This window comes from Pristiophorus japonicus, chromosome 7 (genome assembly GCF_044704955.1).
Source record: "Pristiophorus japonicus isolate sPriJap1 chromosome 7, sPriJap1.hap1, whole genome shotgun sequence".
NCBI lineage: Eukaryota > Metazoa > Chordata > Chondrichthyes > Pristiophoridae > Pristiophorus > Pristiophorus japonicus.
Genome location: NC_091983.1, coordinates 138,021,169 through 138,042,161, shown reverse-complemented (window position 1 = coordinate 138,042,161; position 20,993 = coordinate 138,021,169). Strand labels below are relative to the sequence as shown.

The window sequence follows — 20,993 nt, the reverse complement described above, 5'->3', positions numbered from 1 at the left end:
GGCCATGACTTTCAATTTCATTTGTGATTTGTTTTCTTGAACAGTCTTATACAGCTCTTGGTTTGACCACATCCACGACTGGTACACCCACAGGGATGAATTTGACATCCTATTTGTGACCTATGAAGAAATGCAGAAGGTAATTTGTGTAATGTATTTTTTTATTGACAAATCCAGAAAAGTTATGCCCATATTTCAGGTAAAGCAGGAAATAGTGATTAGGTTTTGCCAAGATTGAGTTTTGAAAGTCTAAACATTGTATGAGGATGGAAAGACTGAGATAATCGCATTGTTTTAAAGTCCTGAGGAAGAAGGCGACTAATTTTCTTTAGCATTATGCCCCACATGTGTCTATTTCGAGCACAGAGAGCAGTGGAAAAAAGGGGCAAAGATCCCTTGCAGCTGGGCTCTGTCAGTTTTTGATTTGCAGAGGCTCCTGGTTGGCTGAAACAGGTATCACTATTCAAATATGCTGGAAATTGTGCAATTATTTTCATGCAATTTCAGGTTAATTTTAATTGGATGGTGGGGTCAAGAAATGAGCCAGAATCCAGACTACTGGGTTTCTGTCCCTTTAACGTCACCCAGAAAATTGCACTTGGGGTGGGGGAATGGCAGCTCATATCATTCCCTTAGCATAATGGATTTTTTACATATAAGAATGTAAGAACATAAGAAATAGGAGCAGGAGTAGGCCATTTGGCTCCTCGAGCCTGCTCCACCACTCAGTAAGTTCATGGCTCATCTGATCATGGGCTCTGCTCCACTTTCCCTCCCACTCCCCATAATCCTTTACTCCCTTATCGCTCAAAAATCTGTCTATCTCCACCTTAAATATATTCAATGACCCAGCCTCCATAGCTTTCTGGGGCAGGTAATTCCTCAGATTTACAACCTTCTGAGAGAAGAAATTCCTCCTCATCTCAGTTTAAATGGGTGGCTCCTTATTCTAAAACGATGCCCCCTAGTTCTAAATTTCCCCATGTGGAAAAACATCCTCTCTTCATCTACCATGTCGAGCCCTCTCATTATCTTATATGTTTCGATAAGATCATCTCTCATTCTTCTGAACTCCAGTGAGTACAGGCCCAACTTGCTCAACCTTTCCTCATAAGTCAACCCCTTCATCTCAGGAATCAACTGAGTGAACCTTCTCTGAACTGCCTCCAATGCAAGTATATCCCTCCTTAAATAAGGAGACCAAAACTGTATGCAGTACTCTTGGTGTTTGCTGCTTAGAGGAAGAGGGGGAGGATGAGGATGAAGTATTTTTGGATGCCAAGAAAATGGTACTTCATTGAACCCACCATGATCCTGCTAACAGAATATGTCAACGACAAAGCATTATCTGGATCTTACTGAGGAGCAATGCATACAGAGGCACCAACCCAAAATGTCCTGGGTAGCACTTATGCAGAGCTATGTAAACAAGTGGCAAGACGTTTAGGTGGACGGATCTTGGAAGCGATGTGAATGAGCGAGGAAATTCGCCATTGCGATGGTTCAGCATAAAACCTACGTGTATCAGTTGCATGCAAAATTCCTCAGGGAAGATCAGTGCAATGCTGCTCTTATGGCATAGTTACAGCAGAACTTTCCTGGAAATTCTGACCTGTATAGGGAAGTAGTGATGGAGTTTTTTCACCATGCTACAGGACAACCTGCAGCCCAACTATCGGGCATGAGCGGTACCATCAATAGTAGTAAAAGTGACTACCATTCTGAACTTTATTGACTCTGGCTCTTTCCAAGGGGCAAATGGGACATCAGTCAGTCTGTAGTGCATAGTTGTATAAAGCAAATGAATGATGCCTTGTTTACCCGTGTAAGCAGATAAATCACTGGACATCAGAGAAAAACAGGAGCAAGCTCTAGGTTTTTATTAAATGGCAAGGTTCCTTAAAGTGTCATTAATGGACCTATCGAGCCCAAGGTGCTCTTGCATAAAAAAAAGTCTCATACATGTTTCTATCTATTCTGTCTCATCTCTTCATAATTTTAAACAGCTCTATCGGCTGTGTGGTCGATAATGAAGAAAGCTGTAGACTGCAGGAAAATATCAATGAACTGGTCAGGTGGGCAGAACAGCAATGAATGGAATTTAATCCAGAGAAGTGTGAGGTCTCTCATAGGCAGACCCTCGAAACGAGAATGACTTTCTTCCACGCCAAAAAAGGATGAGTTCACAGGTGTTTCTATGAAGGACCTGAACTACATCCTCAAGGGTGGAAGATGCCTGTGCGTGGATTTTTTTTACATGTGGTGGCCGTTGCACACCAACCATCACACGGGCTTGACAGAGCTAGGTCTTGGTCCAGTGGCAAGGATTACCCAAGATGACTGGAGACCAGCTCTGCTGCACAGGCCTAGTGCGCACACATATCAGTGTGGGCTGGCCCGTGCTGCCCCTGGCCCTGAACTCACGCCTCCCCTGGGCCCCAATCACGTCCCTTCACAGTCTCTTGCCGCTCCTGCTCTATCTGCCCACACTCCAATCATCGACCTGGACCTTGATGATGTCACTCTTCACTGCCGTCACCCTCCTGCACCAGCACGCGCTGCTCCCTGAAGTGGCCTCCACACCGTTCACCGAGGCCTCCACACCGCTACACGAGGCATCCACACCTATCCCCGAGGCCGCCACACCTATCTCCGAGGCCTCCACACCTATTCCCGAGGCCTCCACACCTATCCCCGAGGTCTCCACACCGCTCCCCGAGACCTCCACACCGCTCCCCAAGGCCTCCACATCGTTCTCCGAGGCATCCACACCTATCCCCGAGGCCTCCACACCTATCCCCGAGGTCTCCACACCGCTCCCCGAGGTCTCCACACCTATCCCCAAGACCTCCACACTGCTCCCCGAGGCCTCCACATCGTTCCCCGAGGTCTCCACGCCGTTCCACGAGACCTCCACACCTATCCCCGAGGTCTCCACACCTATCCCCGAGGCCTCCACATCGTTCCCCGAGACCTCCACACTGCTCCCCGAGACCTCCACACCGCTCCCCGAGACCTCCACACCACTCCCCAAGGCCTCCACACTGCTCCCCGAGGCCTCCGCGTCATTCCCCGAGGTCTCCACATCGTTCCCTGAGGCCTCCACATCGTTCCCCGAGGCCCGAGGCCTCCACATCGTTCCCCGAGACCTCCACACCGTTCCCAGAGGCCCCGAAGCCTCCACACCGTTCCCCGAGGCCCCGAGGCCTCCACACCGCTCCCCGAGACCTCCACACCGCTCCCCGTGGCCCCGAGGCCTCCACACCGTTCCCCGAGGCCCCGAGGCCTCCACACCGCTCCCCGAGACCTCCACACCGCTCCCCGTGGCCCCGAGGCCTCCACGCCGCTCCCCGAGGCCTCCACGCCGCTCCCCGAGGCCTCCACCCTGCTCCCCGAGGCCTCCACACTGCCTTTCCCAATTCCCTTTTGAAGTGTGAGGTAATGCATTTGTGGAAGGCTAACAAGGCAGGATAATACACATTAAATGGTAGGACACTGAGAAGTGTAGAGGAACAAGGCGACTTTGGAGTGCATGTCCACCGTTCCCTGATAGTAGCAAGCCAGATAGATAAGATGGTTAATAAGGCATACGGGATACTTGCCTTTATTAGCCGAGCATAGAATACAAGAGCAGTGAGGTTATGCTTGAACTATATAAAACAGTAGTTAGGCCACAGCTAGTGTACTGCATGCAGTTCTGATCACCACATTATAGGAAAGATGTGATTGTACTAGAGAGGGTACAAAGGAGATTTACGAGTATGTTGCATGGACTGGAGAATTGTAGCTATCAGGAAATATTGGATAGGCTGGGTTTGTTTTCTTTGGAACAGAGGAGACTGAGGTGAGACTTTATTGAGTTGTACAAATATTTTAAGGGACTTGGATAGAGTGGATAGGATGGACCAATTTCCCTTAGCAGAGGGGTCAAGAACCAGGGGGCCTAGATTTAAAGTAATTGGTAAGAGATTTAGAGGGGATTTCAGGGTAAATTTATTTACCAAGAGGGTGGTGGGGATCTGGACCTCACTGCCTGAAAAGGTGGTAGAGGCAGAAACCCTCACCACATTTAAAAAGTACTTGGATGTGCACTGGAAGTGCCGTAACCTACAGGGCTACGGACCAAGAGCTGGAAAGTGGGATAGAAACATAGAAAAAGAGGTGCAGGAGTAGGCCATTCGGCCCTTCGAGCCTGCACCACTATTCAATATGATCATGGCTGATCATGCAACTTCAGTACCCCATTCCTGCTTTCTCTCCAGACGCTTTGATCCCTTTAGCCGTAAGGGCCACATCTAACTCCCTTTTGAATATATCTAACAAACTGGCCTCAACAACTCTCTGCGATAGGGAATTCCACAGGTTAACAATTCTCTGAGTGAAGAAGTTTCTCCTCATCTCAGTCCTAAATGGCTTACCCCTTATCCTTAGACTGTGTCCCCTGGTTCTAGACTTGCCCAACATTGGGAACATTCTTCCTGCATCTAACCTGTCCAGTTCTGTCAGAATTTTATATGTTTCTATGAGATCCCCTCTCATTCTTCTAAATTCCAGTGAAAATAAGCCTAGTCGATCCAGTCTTTCCTCATATGTCAGTCCTGCCATCCCGGGAATCAGTCTGGTGAACCTTCGCTGCACTCCCTGAATAGCAAGAATGTTCTTCCTCAGATTAGGAGACCAAAACTGTACACAATATTCAAGGTATGGCCACACCAAGGCCCTGTACAACTGCAGTAAGACCTCCTTGCTCCTGTACTCAAATCCTCTCGCTATGAAGGACAACGTGCCATTTGCCTTCTTCACTGCCTGCTGCACCTGCATGCCAACTTTCAATGACTGATGTACGATGACACCCAGGTCTCATTGCACCTCCCCTTTTCCGTACTCTGTCACCATTCAGATAATATTCTGCGTTCGTGTTTTTGCTACCAAAGTAAATAACCTCACATTTATCTACATTATACTGCATCTGCCATGCATTTGCCCACTTACCTAACCTGTCCAAGTCATCCTGCAGCCTCTTACTAGATATTGCATTAAATTCCTTCGTACAAATCATTAATGTATATTGTAAATAGCTGGAGTCCCAGAACTGAAGCTTGCGGTACCCCACTTGTTACTGCCTACCATACTGAAAAGGACCCATTTATCCCGACTCTTTGCTCCCTGCCTGCCAACCAGTTCTCAATCCATTTCAATACATTACCCCCAATACCATGTGCTTTAATTTTGCACACTAATCTCTTGTGTGGGACCTTGTCAAAAGCCTTTTGAAAGTCCAAATACACCACATCCACTGGTTCTCCCTTGTCCACTCTTTAGTTATATCCTCAAAAAATTCCATAAGATTTGTCAAGCATGATTTCCCCTTCACAAATCCATGCTGACTTGGACCGATCCTGTCACTGCTTTCCAAATGCGCTGCTATTTCATCTTTAATAATTGATTCCAGCATTTTCCCCACTACCGATGTCAGGCTAACTGGTCTATAATTCCACATTTTTCTCTCCCTCCTTTTTTAAAAAGTGGGGTTACATTAGCTACCCTTCAATCCATAGGAACTGATCCAGAGTCTATAGAATGTTGGAAAATGGCCACCAATGCATCCACTATTTCTAGGGCCACTTCCTTAAGTACTCTGGGATGCAGACTATCAGGCCCTGGGGATTTATCGGCCGTCAATCCCATCATGTTCCCTAACACAATTTCCTGACTAATAAGAATTTCCTTCAGTTCCTCCTTCTTGTTAGACGCTCGGTCCCCTAGTATTTCCAGAAGGTTATTTGTGTCTTCTTTAATGAAGACAGAACCAAAGTGTTTGTTCAATTGGTCTGCCATTTCATTGTTCCCCATTATAAATTCACCTGATTCTGACTGCAAGGGACCTACATTTGGCTTCACTAATCTTTTTCTCTTCACATAGCTATAGAAGCTTTTGCAGTCAGTTTTTATGTTCCCTGCAAGCTTCCTCTCATACTCTATTTTCCCCCTCCTAATTAAACCCTTTGTCCTCCTCTGCTGAATTCTAAATTTCTCCCAGTCCTCAGGTTTGCTGCTTTTTCTCACCAATTTATATGACTCTTCCTTGACTTTAACACTATCCTTAATTTCCTTTGTTAGCCATGGTTGAGCCACCTTCCCAGTTTTATTTTTACTCCAGACAGGGATGTACATTTGCTAAAGTTCATCCATGTAATCTTTAAATATCTGCCATTGCCTATCCACTGTCAACCCGTTAAGTACCATTCGCTAGTCTATCCTAGCCAATTCATGTCTCATACCATCGAAGTTACCTTTCTTTAAGTTCAGGACTCTAACCTCCGAACTAAGTCCATCTTAATGAAGAATTCTATCATATTATGGTCAGTCTTCCCCAAGAGGCCTTGCACAATAAGATTGCTAATTAATCCTCTCTCATTACACAAGACCCAGTCTAGGATGGCCTGCTCTCTACTTGGTTCCTCGACATATTGGTCAAGAAAACCATCCCTTATACACACCAGAAATCCTCCTCCACCGTATTGCTACCAGACTGGTTAACCCAATCTATATGTAGATTAAAGTCGCCCATGATAACTGCAGTACTTTTATTGCACGCATCTCTAATTTCCTGTTTGATGCCATCCCCAACCTCACTACTACTGTTTGGTGGTCTGTACACAACTCCCACTAGCCTTTTCTGCCCTTTGGTGTTCTGCAGCTCTACTTATACAGATTCCACATCATCCATCCTAATGTCCTTCCTTACTATTATGTTATTTTCCTCTTTAACCAGCAACGCTACCTCACCTCCTTTTTCTTTCTGTCTATCCTTCCTGAATATTGAATACCCCTGGATGTTTAGTTCCCAGCCTTGGTCACCCTGGAGCCATGTCTCCGTAATCCCAATTGCATCATATCTGTTAACAGCTATCTGCGCAGTTAATTCATCCACTTTATTACGAATGCTCCTCGCATTGAGACACAGAGTCTTCAGGCTTGTTTTTTTAAAACTCTTTGTCCTTTTAGAATTATGTTGTAATGTGGCCCTTTTTGATTTTTGCCTTTGATTTCTCTGCCCTCCACCTTTCCTTGTCTCCTTTCTACCATTTGCTTCTGCCCCCATTTTACTTCCATCAGTCTCCCTGCATAGATTCCCATCCCCCTGCCATATTAGTTTAAACCCTCCCCAACAGCATTAGAAAACACTCCCCCTAGGACATTGGTTCCAGTCCTGCCCAGGTGCAGACCATCCGGTTTGTACTGGTCCGACCTCCCCCAGAATCGGTTCCAATGTCCCAGGAATTTGAATCCCTCCCTCTTGCACCATTCCTCAAGCCACGTATTCATCTTACCTATCCTGCTATTTCTACTCTGACTAGCACGTGGCACTGGCAGCAATCCTGAGATTACTACCTTTGAGGTCCTACTTTTTAATTTTACTTTTAGCTCCCTAATTTCAGCTTGTAGGACCTCATCCCGTTTTTTACCTATATTGTTGGTACCTATATGCACCACAACAACTGGCTGTTCACCCTCCCCCTCCAGAATGCCCTTCAGCCACTCTTTGTTGGCCGGCGTGGACAAGACGGGCCGAAATGGCCTCCTTCTGTGCTATAACTTTCTATGAGGACTCCCACTGTGCTCTTATTAAGGTTTTATACAATTCACTATTACATCTCAACTTTTATACTGGACTGGATTTTGCAGTGGTAGTGATGTCGAAATTATCAGCGTTCACTATTATTACCCCTCTGGAACTGATCGTAACTTCAGGATTAGTGCTTGAGCAGGTAAACGCGGAAATCCTGAAGTTGCGATCAGTCATTCCCTGATCCAACACAGGCTGCACTGTTTAACTCCCTGTTATGTATGTAATAACTCGATAGATTGAATACTGTAAACTAACACAGGTACAAACCTGGCTCTGCTTTATTGGGACCCAAAGTAATTACATTAAATGATGGCTTGCCTTTTATACCTAGGCTGCACACATGTGCGTACAGCCCAATGACCTCCGACAGTGGCGCCATCTGGTGGCTAGAAACCCCTTGCATACATACATGACAATATTCCCCTTTAAGATATTAGTAACAGTCTTTTTACAAATTGAGGCTTTCCGCTCCCGAGTTGACCATCTCAGTGCAACTCCAGCCTTAGGTGAGCGTTCTGAGTCTGTTATGATGGGGGGCTGGGTAGCGATCTGATGGGAGTGGCAATGACCATGTCAGGGATTGAAAGTCCAGATTCATTGATGACAGCGGAGTCCTCTGATGACTGAGGGTAGGTTGGTTGGTCACTGATTGTGTCTTCCTCAGACTGTTCCGGTTTATCTGTGTGCCGCAGCTTTATCTGATCAACATGTTTCCTGCATGTTTTCCCATTCTTGAGCTTGATGATAAACACTCTGTTACCCTCCTTGGCCATAACAGTACCGGCGATCCACTTGAGACATTGGCCATAATTTAGTATATACACAGGATCGTTAACAGAAATGTCATGTGACACAGCAACACGATCATGATACCACTGCTGACTTTGACGTCTGTATTCAACATGATCGTTCAAGTCAGGGTGGACAAGAGAGAGCTTAATCTCGAGACTTCTCTTCATCAATAGTTCAGCAGGCAGGACCCCGATAAGCGTGTGGAGTCTTGTCCTATAACTAAGCAATATGCATGACAAGCGAGACTGCAGTGAACCTTGAGTTACACGTTTCATACTCTGCTTGATGATTTGGACAGCACGCTCTGCTTGACCATTAGATGCGGGTTTGAATGGTGTTGACCTCACATGTTTGATACCATTGAGTTTCAGGAACTCTTGAAACTCCAGGCTAGTGAAGCAAGGTCCGTTGTCGCTTACAACGATGTCAGGCAGACCATGAATGGCAAACATGACACGAAGGTTCTCAATGGTAGCTGTGGATGTACTGGATGACATGATTATACACTCTATCCACTTGGAATATGCAGCCACCACAACTGAAAACATTTTTCCCAGGAAGGGACCGGCAAAGTCAATGTGGATCCTTGACCATGGTTTAGATGGCCACGAGCACAGACGCAGCAGTGATTCCGCTGGTGTTTTACTTAGCTGCATGCAAATGTTGCACTGATGCACACAAGATTCCAGATCAGAGTCATTTCCAGGCCACCATACATGAGACCTGGCAATGGCTTTTATCATGACAATACCGGGATGAGTGCTATGTAGATCATGTACAAATTTCTCTCTGCCTTTCTTGGGCATAACAACATGATTATTCCACAGTAAACAATCTGACTGAATGGATAGTTCATCTTTGTGACGGTCGTAAGATTTGATCTCATCACCCATTTGCTTGGGTATGACAGACCAATCACCACTAAGGACACATAGTTTCACAAACGATAATATCGGGTCCTGGCTGGTTCAGGTCTTAACTTGTTGAGCCGTGACAGGGATTCCTTCATTTTCAAAGCATCCATAACTAACAATAGGTCTGCAGGTTGTGGTGTGTCCACCTCTGATGTGGGCAACAGCAGACTGCTCAGTGCATCGGCACAATTCTCGGTGACAGGTCTATGGCGAATGACATAATCATAGGCAGATAATGTCAGTGCCCACCACTGCATGCGGGACGATGCCTTTGTTTTCCAAAAACAGTGAAATGAGTGGCTTGTGATCTGTTTCCAGTTCAAACCGAAGACCAAACAAGTACTGATGCTGTAGGCTCGTTCTGCCTTTGACAAACTTTTAGAAGCATATGCAACAGGTTGTAGTTTACCCGACTCATTAGCTTGTTGGAGCACGCAACCAACTCCACATGATGAAGCATCACAGGCCAATACTAGATGCTTACATGGATCATAATGTACCAGCAGCTTGTTAGAGTAAAGCAGATTAGAAGCTTTCTCAAAAACTCTATTTTGAGACGCACCCCAAACCCAGTTGTCGCCTTTTCTTAGCAGCATGTTAAAGGCTCCAATGAAGTGCTCAATCTAGGTAGGAAATTACTGAAGTAGTTGAGTAGACCAGGAACGAACGCAGCTCCATCACATTCTGAGGCTTGGGTGCATTTTTGATAGCCTTGGTTTTCGAGTCAGTAGGCCTGATGCCGTCAGCAGCAATTTTTCTCCCCAGGAATTCGACTTCCGGTGCCATGAAGATGCACTTCAAATGTTTCAGTCTGAGTCCCGCTTTGTCCAGATGATGTAGAACCTCTTCCAGGTTGTTCAGATGTTCGGCAGTGTCATGACCTGTGACCAGAATGTCATCTTGGAACACGACATAGAAAATAGGTGCAGGAGTAGGCCATTCGGCCCTTCGAGCCTGCACCACCATTCAATAAGATCATGGCTGATCACGATGGTTCTAGGGATGGACTTCAGTAGACTCTCCATGTTCCTCTGAAATATGGCTGCAGCCGAGTGAATTACAAAAGGACACCTGTTATAGATAAACAGTCCTTTATGAGTGTTGATGCACGTAAGTTTCTTCGACATCTCGACCAGCTCCTGTGTCATGTAGGCCGACGTCAGATCCAGTTTAATGAATGACTCCCCCCTGGCTAGCGTTGCAAACAGGTCATCAGCCTTCGGTGACAGGTATTGATCCTGTTTCGAAACTCGGTTGATCGTAACCTTGTAATCTCCACAAATCCTGACAGTGCCATCACTCTTCAACACAGGAACAATGGGGCTGGCCCATTCGTTAAATTCAACCAGTGATATGACCCCTTCACGCTGGAGTCTGTTCAGTTCGATTTCGACCTTCTCCCTCATCATGTATGGAACCGCCTGAGCTTTATAATGGACGGGTCTTGCATTCAAGTCCACGTGGATCTGCAACTTGGCTCCCGTGAAATTGCCGATGCCTGGTTCAAACAGCGAGGGGAACTTGCTCAGCAATTGAGCACATGGAGTATCATCTTCTGACAACAAGGCTTTGATATCGTTCCAATTCCATTTGATTTTTTCAAGCCAATTTCTGCCGAACAGCGTTGTGCCATTGCCCTGGAACAATCTATAATGGTAAATCATGAACCGCACCATCATAAGACACCTTGACTACTGCACTGCCAATCACTGTTATGAGTTCTTTAGTGTATGTACGCAACTTGGCATTGACTAGACTCAGCTTAGGCTTCACAACTTTAGTATCCCACAGCTTATCGAATGTCCTCTGGCTCATTATTGATTGAAACATAGAAACATAGAAAATAGGTGCAGGAGTAGGCCATTCAGCCCTTCTAGCCTGCACCGCCATTCAATGAGTTCATGGCTGAACATGAAACTTCAGTACCCCCTTCCTGCTTTCTCGCCATACCCCTTGATCACCCGAGTAGTAAGGACTTCACCTAACTCCCTTTTCAATATATTTAGTGAATTGGCCTCAACTACTTTCTGTGGTAGAGAATTCCACAGGTTCACCACTCTCTGGGTGAAGAAGTTTCTCCTCATCTCGGTCCTAAGTGGCTTACCCCTTATCCTCAGACTGTGACCCCTGGTTCTGGACTTCCCCAACATCGGGAACATTCTTCCTGCATCTAACCTGTCTAAACCCGTCAGAATTTTAAACGTTTCTATGAGGTCCCCTCTCATTCTTCTGAACTCCAGTGAATACAAGCCCAGTTGATCCAGTCGCACCCGTGTCCAATTCTATCGGTACCAGCATACCGTTAAGTTTCACATTAATCATTATCGGTTGGCTCTTTGTTAGGAATGAATACAGTCCATACACTTCCTCCTCTGGTATCTCGGATTGCATATCCGGATCCCGCTATACTGGTCATCATCCTCCACGTGGTATGTCACAGCCGCTTACTCAGTTGCTGGAGATGCCCCACTCTCGAACAGCCTTTACAAATATACTGTTTAAACCAACACTGATGAGGCCGATGATTGCCCCCACAACGCCAACACGATGAAATCAGATTCATTCCTGTTGGCGGACTTTGGGCAACCACAGGTTTCACATACGCAGTCGAGTAGGCCCTGCCATATGCAGCTCTGCCAAACGACGATACAATCTTGTTTACAGTACTTGCCGAGTTCCGATTTTTCAATGATATCTGCTTTAAGTTTTTGACCGTCGTCATGCATGCCTGGGCAATCTGATGGCCTTGCTCAAATCCAGTGTCTCCGCCGCCAGTAGCTTACGCAGGACCACCTTGTGCTTGATGCCAAATACAAATTAGTCCCGCAGCATGTCTCCCAATGCATTTTTGACCTTACACGGACCAGCTAGACTTCTTAGGTCGGCAACGAATTCCGTCACATCCTGGCCCTCAGAACGAACGTGCTTGTAGAATTGATATCGTGAGATGATGATGCCTTCTTCTGGTTTGAGATGGTCACGTACCAGAGCACACAATTCCTCATAGTCCTTGTCCGTTGGACTTGCAGACGAGAGAAGATGCTTTATGAGTCCATAGATTTTCGGAACAAAAATCATGAAGATTGCCCTAAGCCTAACTGCGTCAGTGGGTTCCTCCATTTTGTTGGCCATGAAGTACTGGTCCAGGCGAGCTACAAAATCTGCCCAGTCCTCACCCTTCACGAATCTCTCCAGAATTCCAATTGTGTTGGCTGCTTTTAATTATTTTCTCCTCATTTAGATATTTAGTACTGTCTTTAATTAAACATACCACATTTTCCCCACCAGAAATGGTAAACTAACTGACATGTAATGACCCAGGATAGCTGTGCCTCCCTGTTTGAAAATGCATATTACATTGGTAAATCTCCAGCACACATCCACTCTCAATAAAAATCCAAAATATAATTTGTAGGACCTCCATTATTTCTTCTTCCATTTTTCTTGGGTTCCATGAATGTAATCCACCAATTTCTTCTTTCTTTAGCTTAACTCATTTCTCCAATACATATATTTTATTTACTTTATCTCTCATCTCACTTTTAACCAATTCATGATTTATTTCCTTCTCCATATCTTTCTCTTTTGTAAATATTGAAGTGAAGTAATTGTTAAACATTCTTGGCAACTTGCACACATCATCTACTAACTTCCTATTCCCTCCTCACAGGACCCAGCTCACATTTGACAATTCCCTTTTTACTGATATATTTGTACAATACTTTATCGTTCTTTAAGTATTTTTTTAGATTCTTTTCTTATCCTCCCTCCTTGCTTTCCTTATCCCTTTCTTAACACCCTTCCTTATCTCCCCATTGTTGCTTATTGTTATCATTTAATCCTAAGTATAGATCCCATATGCCATCTTTACTTTGTTTCTGCCGTCTTTATTTATCCATGGCAGTCTGAAACTTGAGGTTGTCTCCTTTTTTGTTAATAGTATACTTTATTTTTCAACTTTGCTATCTCCCTTTTAAGAATATCCTATTGTTGATCTACAGTCCTTTGTACTAATATCTCTTTCCAACTCACATCAGCTAGTTCACTCCTCACCTTTCTAAAATCCATCCTATCCAATCTGGTGCCATTGGTTTTGCCCTAACTTTTTCCCTTTCTATTTGAACCTTAATTTTATGGTCACTACTCCCACCAAGTTCAGCCACAGTTAACTCATATATGTGATCTGTTTCATTACTCATAACTAGAATGAACAAAGTCTCTCCCTTTGTAGGCATACAAATATACTGCTTGAGGTAGTAGTCCTGCACACATATTAGGAATTCCATTCATTTTTCTCCATTTACTCCCTCCCTGAAACAGTCCTTGTGGTGTCTTCATGGGTCAGAGGGCTTTTTTCAGCCAAAGTTTATCTAGATCATTGTGAATCTTCTTTCAAAAGCTGAGCCCCAGATATCTGAATCCCTGCCCTTCTCCGCTGTGATGGGGGTAACTTCATCCTCAGACCAGGTGCTTCTTGTTCCTCTTAGATCACCCCCACTTTTTCCAGATCAACATATGCTCTGCTATATTTTGGAAATTAAATAAATATATTGGAAGTGATTTAGCCCATTGGCTGAATTGCTCTTACCATTTCTTGAAATTAAGATGAAAGTAAAGCCCCCAAAAATGGTAAGTACATTTATTAACATCATGGAAACTGCTGGTATTCTTATCTTTGAACAGTCAAGGATTAGTAATTAATTTACTACATTTACATACTACAGGATTTAAGAGCATCAATACAAAAAATCTGTGACTTCCTTGGGAAAGAGTTGGATGATGAAAAACTTGACATTGTTACGGAGCAGTGCACCTTCAAAGTGATGAAAATAAATCCGATGGCTAACTATGAAAATATTGAAAACAAAAACCCAAATGGAGCATTTCTTAGAAAAGGTAAGAATTCTAAATTCCTACATCCATATGTTAACTATTAAGTTAATTGGTAATTTAGTTAGCTCAGTTGGAAGGACTCTCACATCTGGATCAGAGAGTCGAGGGCTTGAGCAGATAATCTAGACTGACACTTCAATGCAATGCTGAAGGAAAGAGGAATTATCCTTTGGATAAGAAGTTAAATGGGTCCTATCTTACAGGCATTAAAGTCATAATAGGAAGATGGTAGAATTGGTACTTTGGAAGAATAAGACCAAATGGTCTGGAAGGCTTTTTTCATCTGAACCTATCCAATTAGCTTCTTCACCTGTACCTTCTCAAATGTTCCATTTGGATACTTATTCAGTACAGAATTTCAAGAGCAATCAATGTTAAAAACTGTTGGAGTTACAAGGGCCATTCCCCAATGTCATACCGAGGGACAGCCCCAGAGGTCTGTGGAACGAGGAAGATAGGACCCAGTGTGCTTGGTGCTGAACTCCTGATTCTGTGGCTGCGCTACATGTGCACATCTGTGTTACATAGACCTCAGAAAATCATGAAAATACATTGGGCTAAAAATTCCGGCCTCGTAAGAAGTGCTCGCGGACACTGCAAGGCCTCGCAAAAGCCAATTTTCGGGACGCGATGCGCATGCGCCAAAAACAGCTTTTCCAATCTGTCAAGATTTTTCTCCACATCCCTGGGAGAAAGACATTCACACAACAGATATTAGGCTATTTGCCCAACTCATGCCCAACGAATGTTCTTCAAACATTTACACATAGCTTACTTTTGCCAGCATAAGAGTTTTAAAACATATAAAAATTAAATTTAAACACTCTATTAAGGTAAGTTTATTTTTAATATTAAAACACATTAAAAGAAATTCACAAAAATATAGATTTTTCTAAAACATTTAATTTCAATTAATTTTAAATATGTGAGGTGTTTTATTTATTTATTATGCTGTGTTTTGGTGTTTTAGGGGGTTATTCTCATTGATAGTAATGGGAGCCCGTACAAATAGAGCTCCCATTTTTATCAATGAGAATACTGCATAGTGAGTGGTAGTCCAGGCCCACATGATTCCAGCTTCTACTTGCGTACCTTGAAGAGAGGTTCCCATGCGCTGCATAGCGAATCTAGGCCTCCGACCGGGATCTTATGTTTTTCTGGGATCAACAGATAGATTTGTAGATTTTTTTCGGGATGGAGGCATTCATACGAAGGAAGCCTCCGACCACAATTTTCCCCCCAATCTAATCGTCTCCAATGATGTCACCTGGCCCATCTCCTGCCTGCTTTCAAATGTTCCCTAAATCCCCTTTCTTTGACCAGGCTCTTTCTCCACCCGAACCTTCTCTCTTCTCTTTTTTTCCATCCACTCTTTGTTCACCATCTTTAAATTGCTCTGAAATCTCTGTCTGTATTACAAAAAGGGAGCTTGTCTCTGCAGAGGGGGGGAATGCGGCTGCGCTGTAGCAGCACTAGAAAAGTCAAAGAAGCTCTTGAAGGGGGCAAAAGGACTCTGAAGATTTTGGAAACTTTAGTACTGAAGGCCTCATTGGCTAAGTTTCTGGGCCCATTATGGAGGGTTAAGAGGTCACTACTAGACCTCCCACCACCCCCCCCCCCTCTGCCCCTCTCTCTATTCAGTGACCTAGGGAGCTTCCTAACGCTAGCCCAGGAACTACCACCACCATTCCCCTGCAATCTCTTGTATTGGTGGAGACTGCGGAACAAAGAAAATAAATTGGACAGGAACATAAGAAATAGGAGCAGGAGTAGGCCATTTGACCACTCAAGCCTGCCCCGCCATTTACTAAGATCATAGTTGATCTGATCTTGGGCTTCGTTCCACTTCCCTGCCCGCTCCCCATAACCTTTCACTCACTTATCGTTCAAAAATATATCTCTACCTTAAATATATTCAATGACCCAGCCTTCACAGCTCTCTGGGGCAGCCAAGTCCACAGATTTACAACCTTCTGAGAAAAGAAATTCCTCCTCATCTCAGTTCTAAATGGGCAACCCCTTATTCTTAAACTATGCTCCCTAGTTCTAGATTCCCCCATGCAGGGAAATATCCTCTCTGCATCTACCTTGTCAAGTCCCCTCAGTTTCTTATATGTTTCAATAAGATCACCTCTCATTCTTCTAAACTCCAATGAGTATAGGCCCAACCTGCTCAACCTTTCTTCATAAGTCAACCCCCTCATCTCCGGAATTAACCTAATGAACCTTTTCTGAACTGTCTCCAATGCAAGTATATCCTTCCTTAAATAAGCAGACCTAAACTGTATGCAGTACTCTAGGTGTGGTCTCACCAATACCCTATACAGTTGTAGCAGGACTTCCCTGCTTTTATACTCCATCCCCCTTGCAATAAAGGCCACCATTTCATTTGCCTTTCTGATTACTTGCTGTACCGGCATATTAACTTTTTCTATTTCATGCACAAGGACCCCCAGGTCCCTCTGCACTGCAGCATTTTGTAATCTCTCTCCATTTAAATAATAATTTGCTTTTTTATTATTCCTACCAAGTGTGGATAACCTCACACTTTCTCACATTATACTCCATCTGCCAAATGTTTGCCCACTCACTTAGCCTGTCTATATCCCTTTGCAGATTCTTTATATCCTCCTCACAACTTGCTTTCCCACACATCTTTGTATCATCAGCAAACTTGGCTACATTATACTCGGTCCCTTCATCCAAGTCATTAATATAGATTATAAATAGTTGAGGCCCTAGCACCGATCATTGTGGCACCCCACTAGTTACCGTTTGCCAACTGGAAAATGACCCATTTATCCAGACTCTCTGTTTTCTGTTAGTTACCCAATCCTCTATCCATGCTAATTTATTACCCCCAACCCCGTGAGCTCTTATCTTGTGAAGTAACCTTTTATGTGGCACCTTATCGAATGCCTTCTGGAAATCTAAATACACCACATCCACTGGTTCCCCCTTATCCATCCTGCTCATTACATCCTCATAGAACTGTAGCAAATTTGTCAAACATGATTTGCCTTTCATAAAATCATGATTTGCCTTTCATAAAAGCTGACTCTGCTTGATTGCATTATGATTTTCTAAATGTCCTGCTATTGCTTCCTTAATAATGGACTCCAGCATTTTTCCAATGACAGATGTTAGGCTAACTGGCTATAATTTTCTGCTTTCTGTCTCCCTCCCTTTTTAAATAGAGGTGTTACATTTGCAGTTTTCCAATCCGCTGGGACCTTGCCAAACTCCAGGGTATTTTAGTAGATTGCAACCAATGTATCCACTATCTCTGCAGCCACTTCTTTTGACCCTAGGATGCAAGCCTTCAGGTCCTGGGGACTTGTCCACCTTTAGTCCCATTAGTTTGCCTAGTACTTTTTCTCTAGTGATAGTGATTGTTTTAAATTCACCCCCTCCCAAAAGCCCCTTGATTATCTCTTAAAGGGATGTTTTTAGTGTCTCCTACTGTGAAGACCGATATAAAACATTTGTTCAAAGCCTCTGCCATTTCCCCGTTCCCCATTATTAATTCCGACGTCTCATTCTCTAAGGGACCAATGTTTACTTTAGCTATTCTCTTCTTTTTTATATTCCTGTGGAAGCTATTAGTATTTTTAAAAATATTTCTTGCTAGTTTACTCTGATAATCTATCTTCTCTCTCTTTATTATTGTTTTTGTTGTCCTTTGCTGGTTTAAAAAAAATTCCCAATCCTCTGGCCTCCCACTAATCTTGGCAACATTGTATGCCATTGTTTTCAATTTGATACCAACCTTTACTTCCTTAGTATACCACAAATGGTTTTCCCTTCTCTCAAAGTCTTTCGTTCTCACTGGAATATATTTTTGTTGAAAGTTATGAAATATCTCCTTAAATGTCTGCCACTGCTCATCATCCGTCTTACACATTAATCTATTTTCCCAGTCCACTTTAGCTAACTCTGCCTTCATACCTTTGTAATTGCCTCTATTTAAGATCAGGACACTGGTTTGAGACACAACTTTCTCACCCTCCACTGAATTTGAAATTTAACCATGTTATGATCACTCTTTTCTAGAGAACTTGGGCCATGCCTTGTCACCATGTTGTAGGCTGCAAGAGGTCTGCTGGGAAAAATTTTGCCCTGTTTTCTAATGTTATCTTGCCTAATTTGGGGTAGGGTTGTAGAGGTAAATCAAATCCTTAATGATGTTTCACCTGTGGGCAAACCTAGGAGCAAGTGAGGAATAAATTTGTTGGGCTACACAATAAAGGTGCATAACGAGGGGACTTCCTGGACTCGATTAATATTCAGATGATATCTGACCACAGAAACGTCATCATGCACATGCGTGTCAATAGTCTTTATCCAGACAGCTGTAGTCCCCACTCAATGAAAGAGGAAGGATGCTGGGTGGATGCCTTTTGGATCCATTCTCTGCAACCATGGCTGCTGATTCCAGTGGGAAACATCCTAATGGCAGAGGAGGGCCTTGGGCTGGAAGCCTGAGCATCTGTTTGCTGTCCACATCTGCCTCCTCCAGTTGTAAGAAAAGTGTGTCATGCAGCTTGGGCACAACAGAGAGTGTGTGTAAAATGGCAATGGTCGAGCAGTGCTGAAATGCTATCTCCCAGAAGGCTGGTGAGTTTCCAACTGAGGTCAGTGTGCGGAGTATTTTTGTACTATAGCAGGAAGGGTTCTGACTGTGTTTCTACACCAACATTTTGCAGAACACGCCCAAAACTCACATATCTCACAGATTTAAATTTGTTCATTTTATAAAGAATTGTCCACTCTATTATTTTTATTTATCTTGCTGTAACTTTATTTCATTTAATAATTCCAAAAGTTTATTCCTCTGACTTTTTCCCTTTAGGAATAGTTGGAGACTGGAAAAATCATTTCACTGTTGCTCAATCGGAGATGTTTGACAGGATATACCAGGAGAGAATGAAGGACATTCCTTTCAAGTTCATCTGGGACAGCAAATAACTGAAACTCAGATTATCTAAACATCATAGAGGCCAAAGTTCCAGAAATAAGTGGAGATATATTCAGAATACAGGCCTATGATGTGCATCTATTCATTTTTTTGATTTCACATTAAATGAGAACTTAATACGTTATACACAAGCAAACCCGCGGATATTATACATAGAAGTAGAGAATCACTATCTGAACCTTGAAGCCTTAAGCACAGTCGTTGTTTATCTACAGTCTTGTGCACCAAATTCTCTCTCCACCTCACCTCCGCTAGCTCACTCCTCATCTTTCTAAAATCTGCCCTCTTCTCATCTGGTGCCCTTGTTTTTGTATTCTTCTATCCCCTTTTTATTTGAACCTTAAACTTTATCATATTATGGTCACTACTCCCAAGTGCTCATCCCATGTGTAACTCATCTACCCGATCTATGTTGTTTCTCATTACTAGGTCTACCAATGCCTCTCTCCTTGAAGGAGTCCTATATGCATTTTAAGAATTGCATTCATATTTTTCCATTTATTCTCTCTCTTTCCCAATCAAGAAGCTGGTGATTACATTTTCGTAACACAATAATTGTGTTATTCTTACGCATCTTCCTCATTTTACTTAAAGGGGAAAAATTACAGGGCTATAATGAAAAGGCAGGAGAGTGGGACTAATTGAATAGCTCTTTCAAAGAGCCGGTTTAGGCATGATGGGCCGAATAGCCTCCTGCTGTGCTGTATCAGTCTATGATTCGATTTGTCCACACATTTCCTTCTCTGAATTAGGGAGTCTGTAGTACAACCTCCACTAATGTAGCAATATCTTTGATTTCTTACCTTTTTTGTGCACATCAGTCCTCTTGACAGCTTGTACTCATTAATTCAATAAGAACATAAGAACAAGGAACAGGAGTAGGCCATCTAGCCCCTCGAGCCTGCTCCGCCATTCAATAAGTTCATGGCTGATCTGGCCGTGGACTCAGCTTCACTTACCCGCCCTCTCCCCGTAATCCTTAATTCCCTTATTGGTTAAAAATCTATCTATCTGTGACTTGAATACATTCAATGAGCCAGCCTCAACTGCTTCCTTGGGCAGAGAATTCCACAGATTCACAACCCTCTGGGAGAAGAAATTCCTTATCAACTCGGTTTTAAATTGGCTCCCCCGTATTTTGAGGCTGTGCCCCCTAGTTCTAGTCTTCCCTACCAGTGGAAACAACCTCTCTGCCTCTATCTTGTCTATCCCTTTCATGATTTTAAATGTTTCTATAAGATCACCCCTCATCCTTCTGAACTCCAACGAGTGAAGACCCAGTCTACTCAATCTATCATCATAAGGTAACCCCCTCATCTCCGGAATCAGCCTAGTGAATCATCTCTGTATCCCCTCCAAAGCCAGTATATCCTTCCTTAAGTAAGGTGACCAAAACTGCACGCAGTACTCCAAGTGCAGCCTTACCAATACCCTATACAGTTGCAGCAGGACCTCCCTGCTTTTGTACTCCATCCCTCTCGCAATGAAGGCAAACATTCCATTCGCCTTCCTGATTACCTGCTGCACCTGCAAACTAACTTTTTGGGATTCATGCACAAGGACCCCCAGGTCCCTCTGCACCTCAGCATGTTGTAATTTCTCCCCATGCAAATAATATTCCCTTTTACTGTTTTTTTTCCCCAAGGTGGATGACCTCACACTTTCCGACATTGTATTCCATCTGCCAAACCTTAGCCCATTCGCTTAACCTATCCAAATCTCTTTGCAGCCTCTCTGTGTCCTCTACACAACCCGCTTTCCCACTAATCTTAGTGTCATCTGC

The 20,993-nt window shown here is 43.7% G+C and overlaps 1 protein-coding gene across 1 annotated transcript in view; it reads left to right on the top strand.

Annotated features, from left to right (window-relative positions):
* The window catches only part of LOC139266860 (amine sulfotransferase-like), a 61,901-nt gene extending 41,935 nt beyond the window's left edge, over positions 1-19,966 (top strand). Inside the window, exons 4-6 of the mRNA XM_070884468.1 lie at positions 45-139; positions 14,064-14,235; positions 19,085-19,966. Coding sequence (XP_070740569.1) covers positions 45-139; positions 14,064-14,235; positions 19,085-19,200 — 383 coding nt within the window. The 3' untranslated portion in view covers positions 19,201-19,966. The remainder of the gene's footprint in view (positions 1-44; positions 140-14,063; positions 14,236-19,084) is intronic.
* Positions 19,967-20,993: the final 1,027 nt, after the last annotated feature.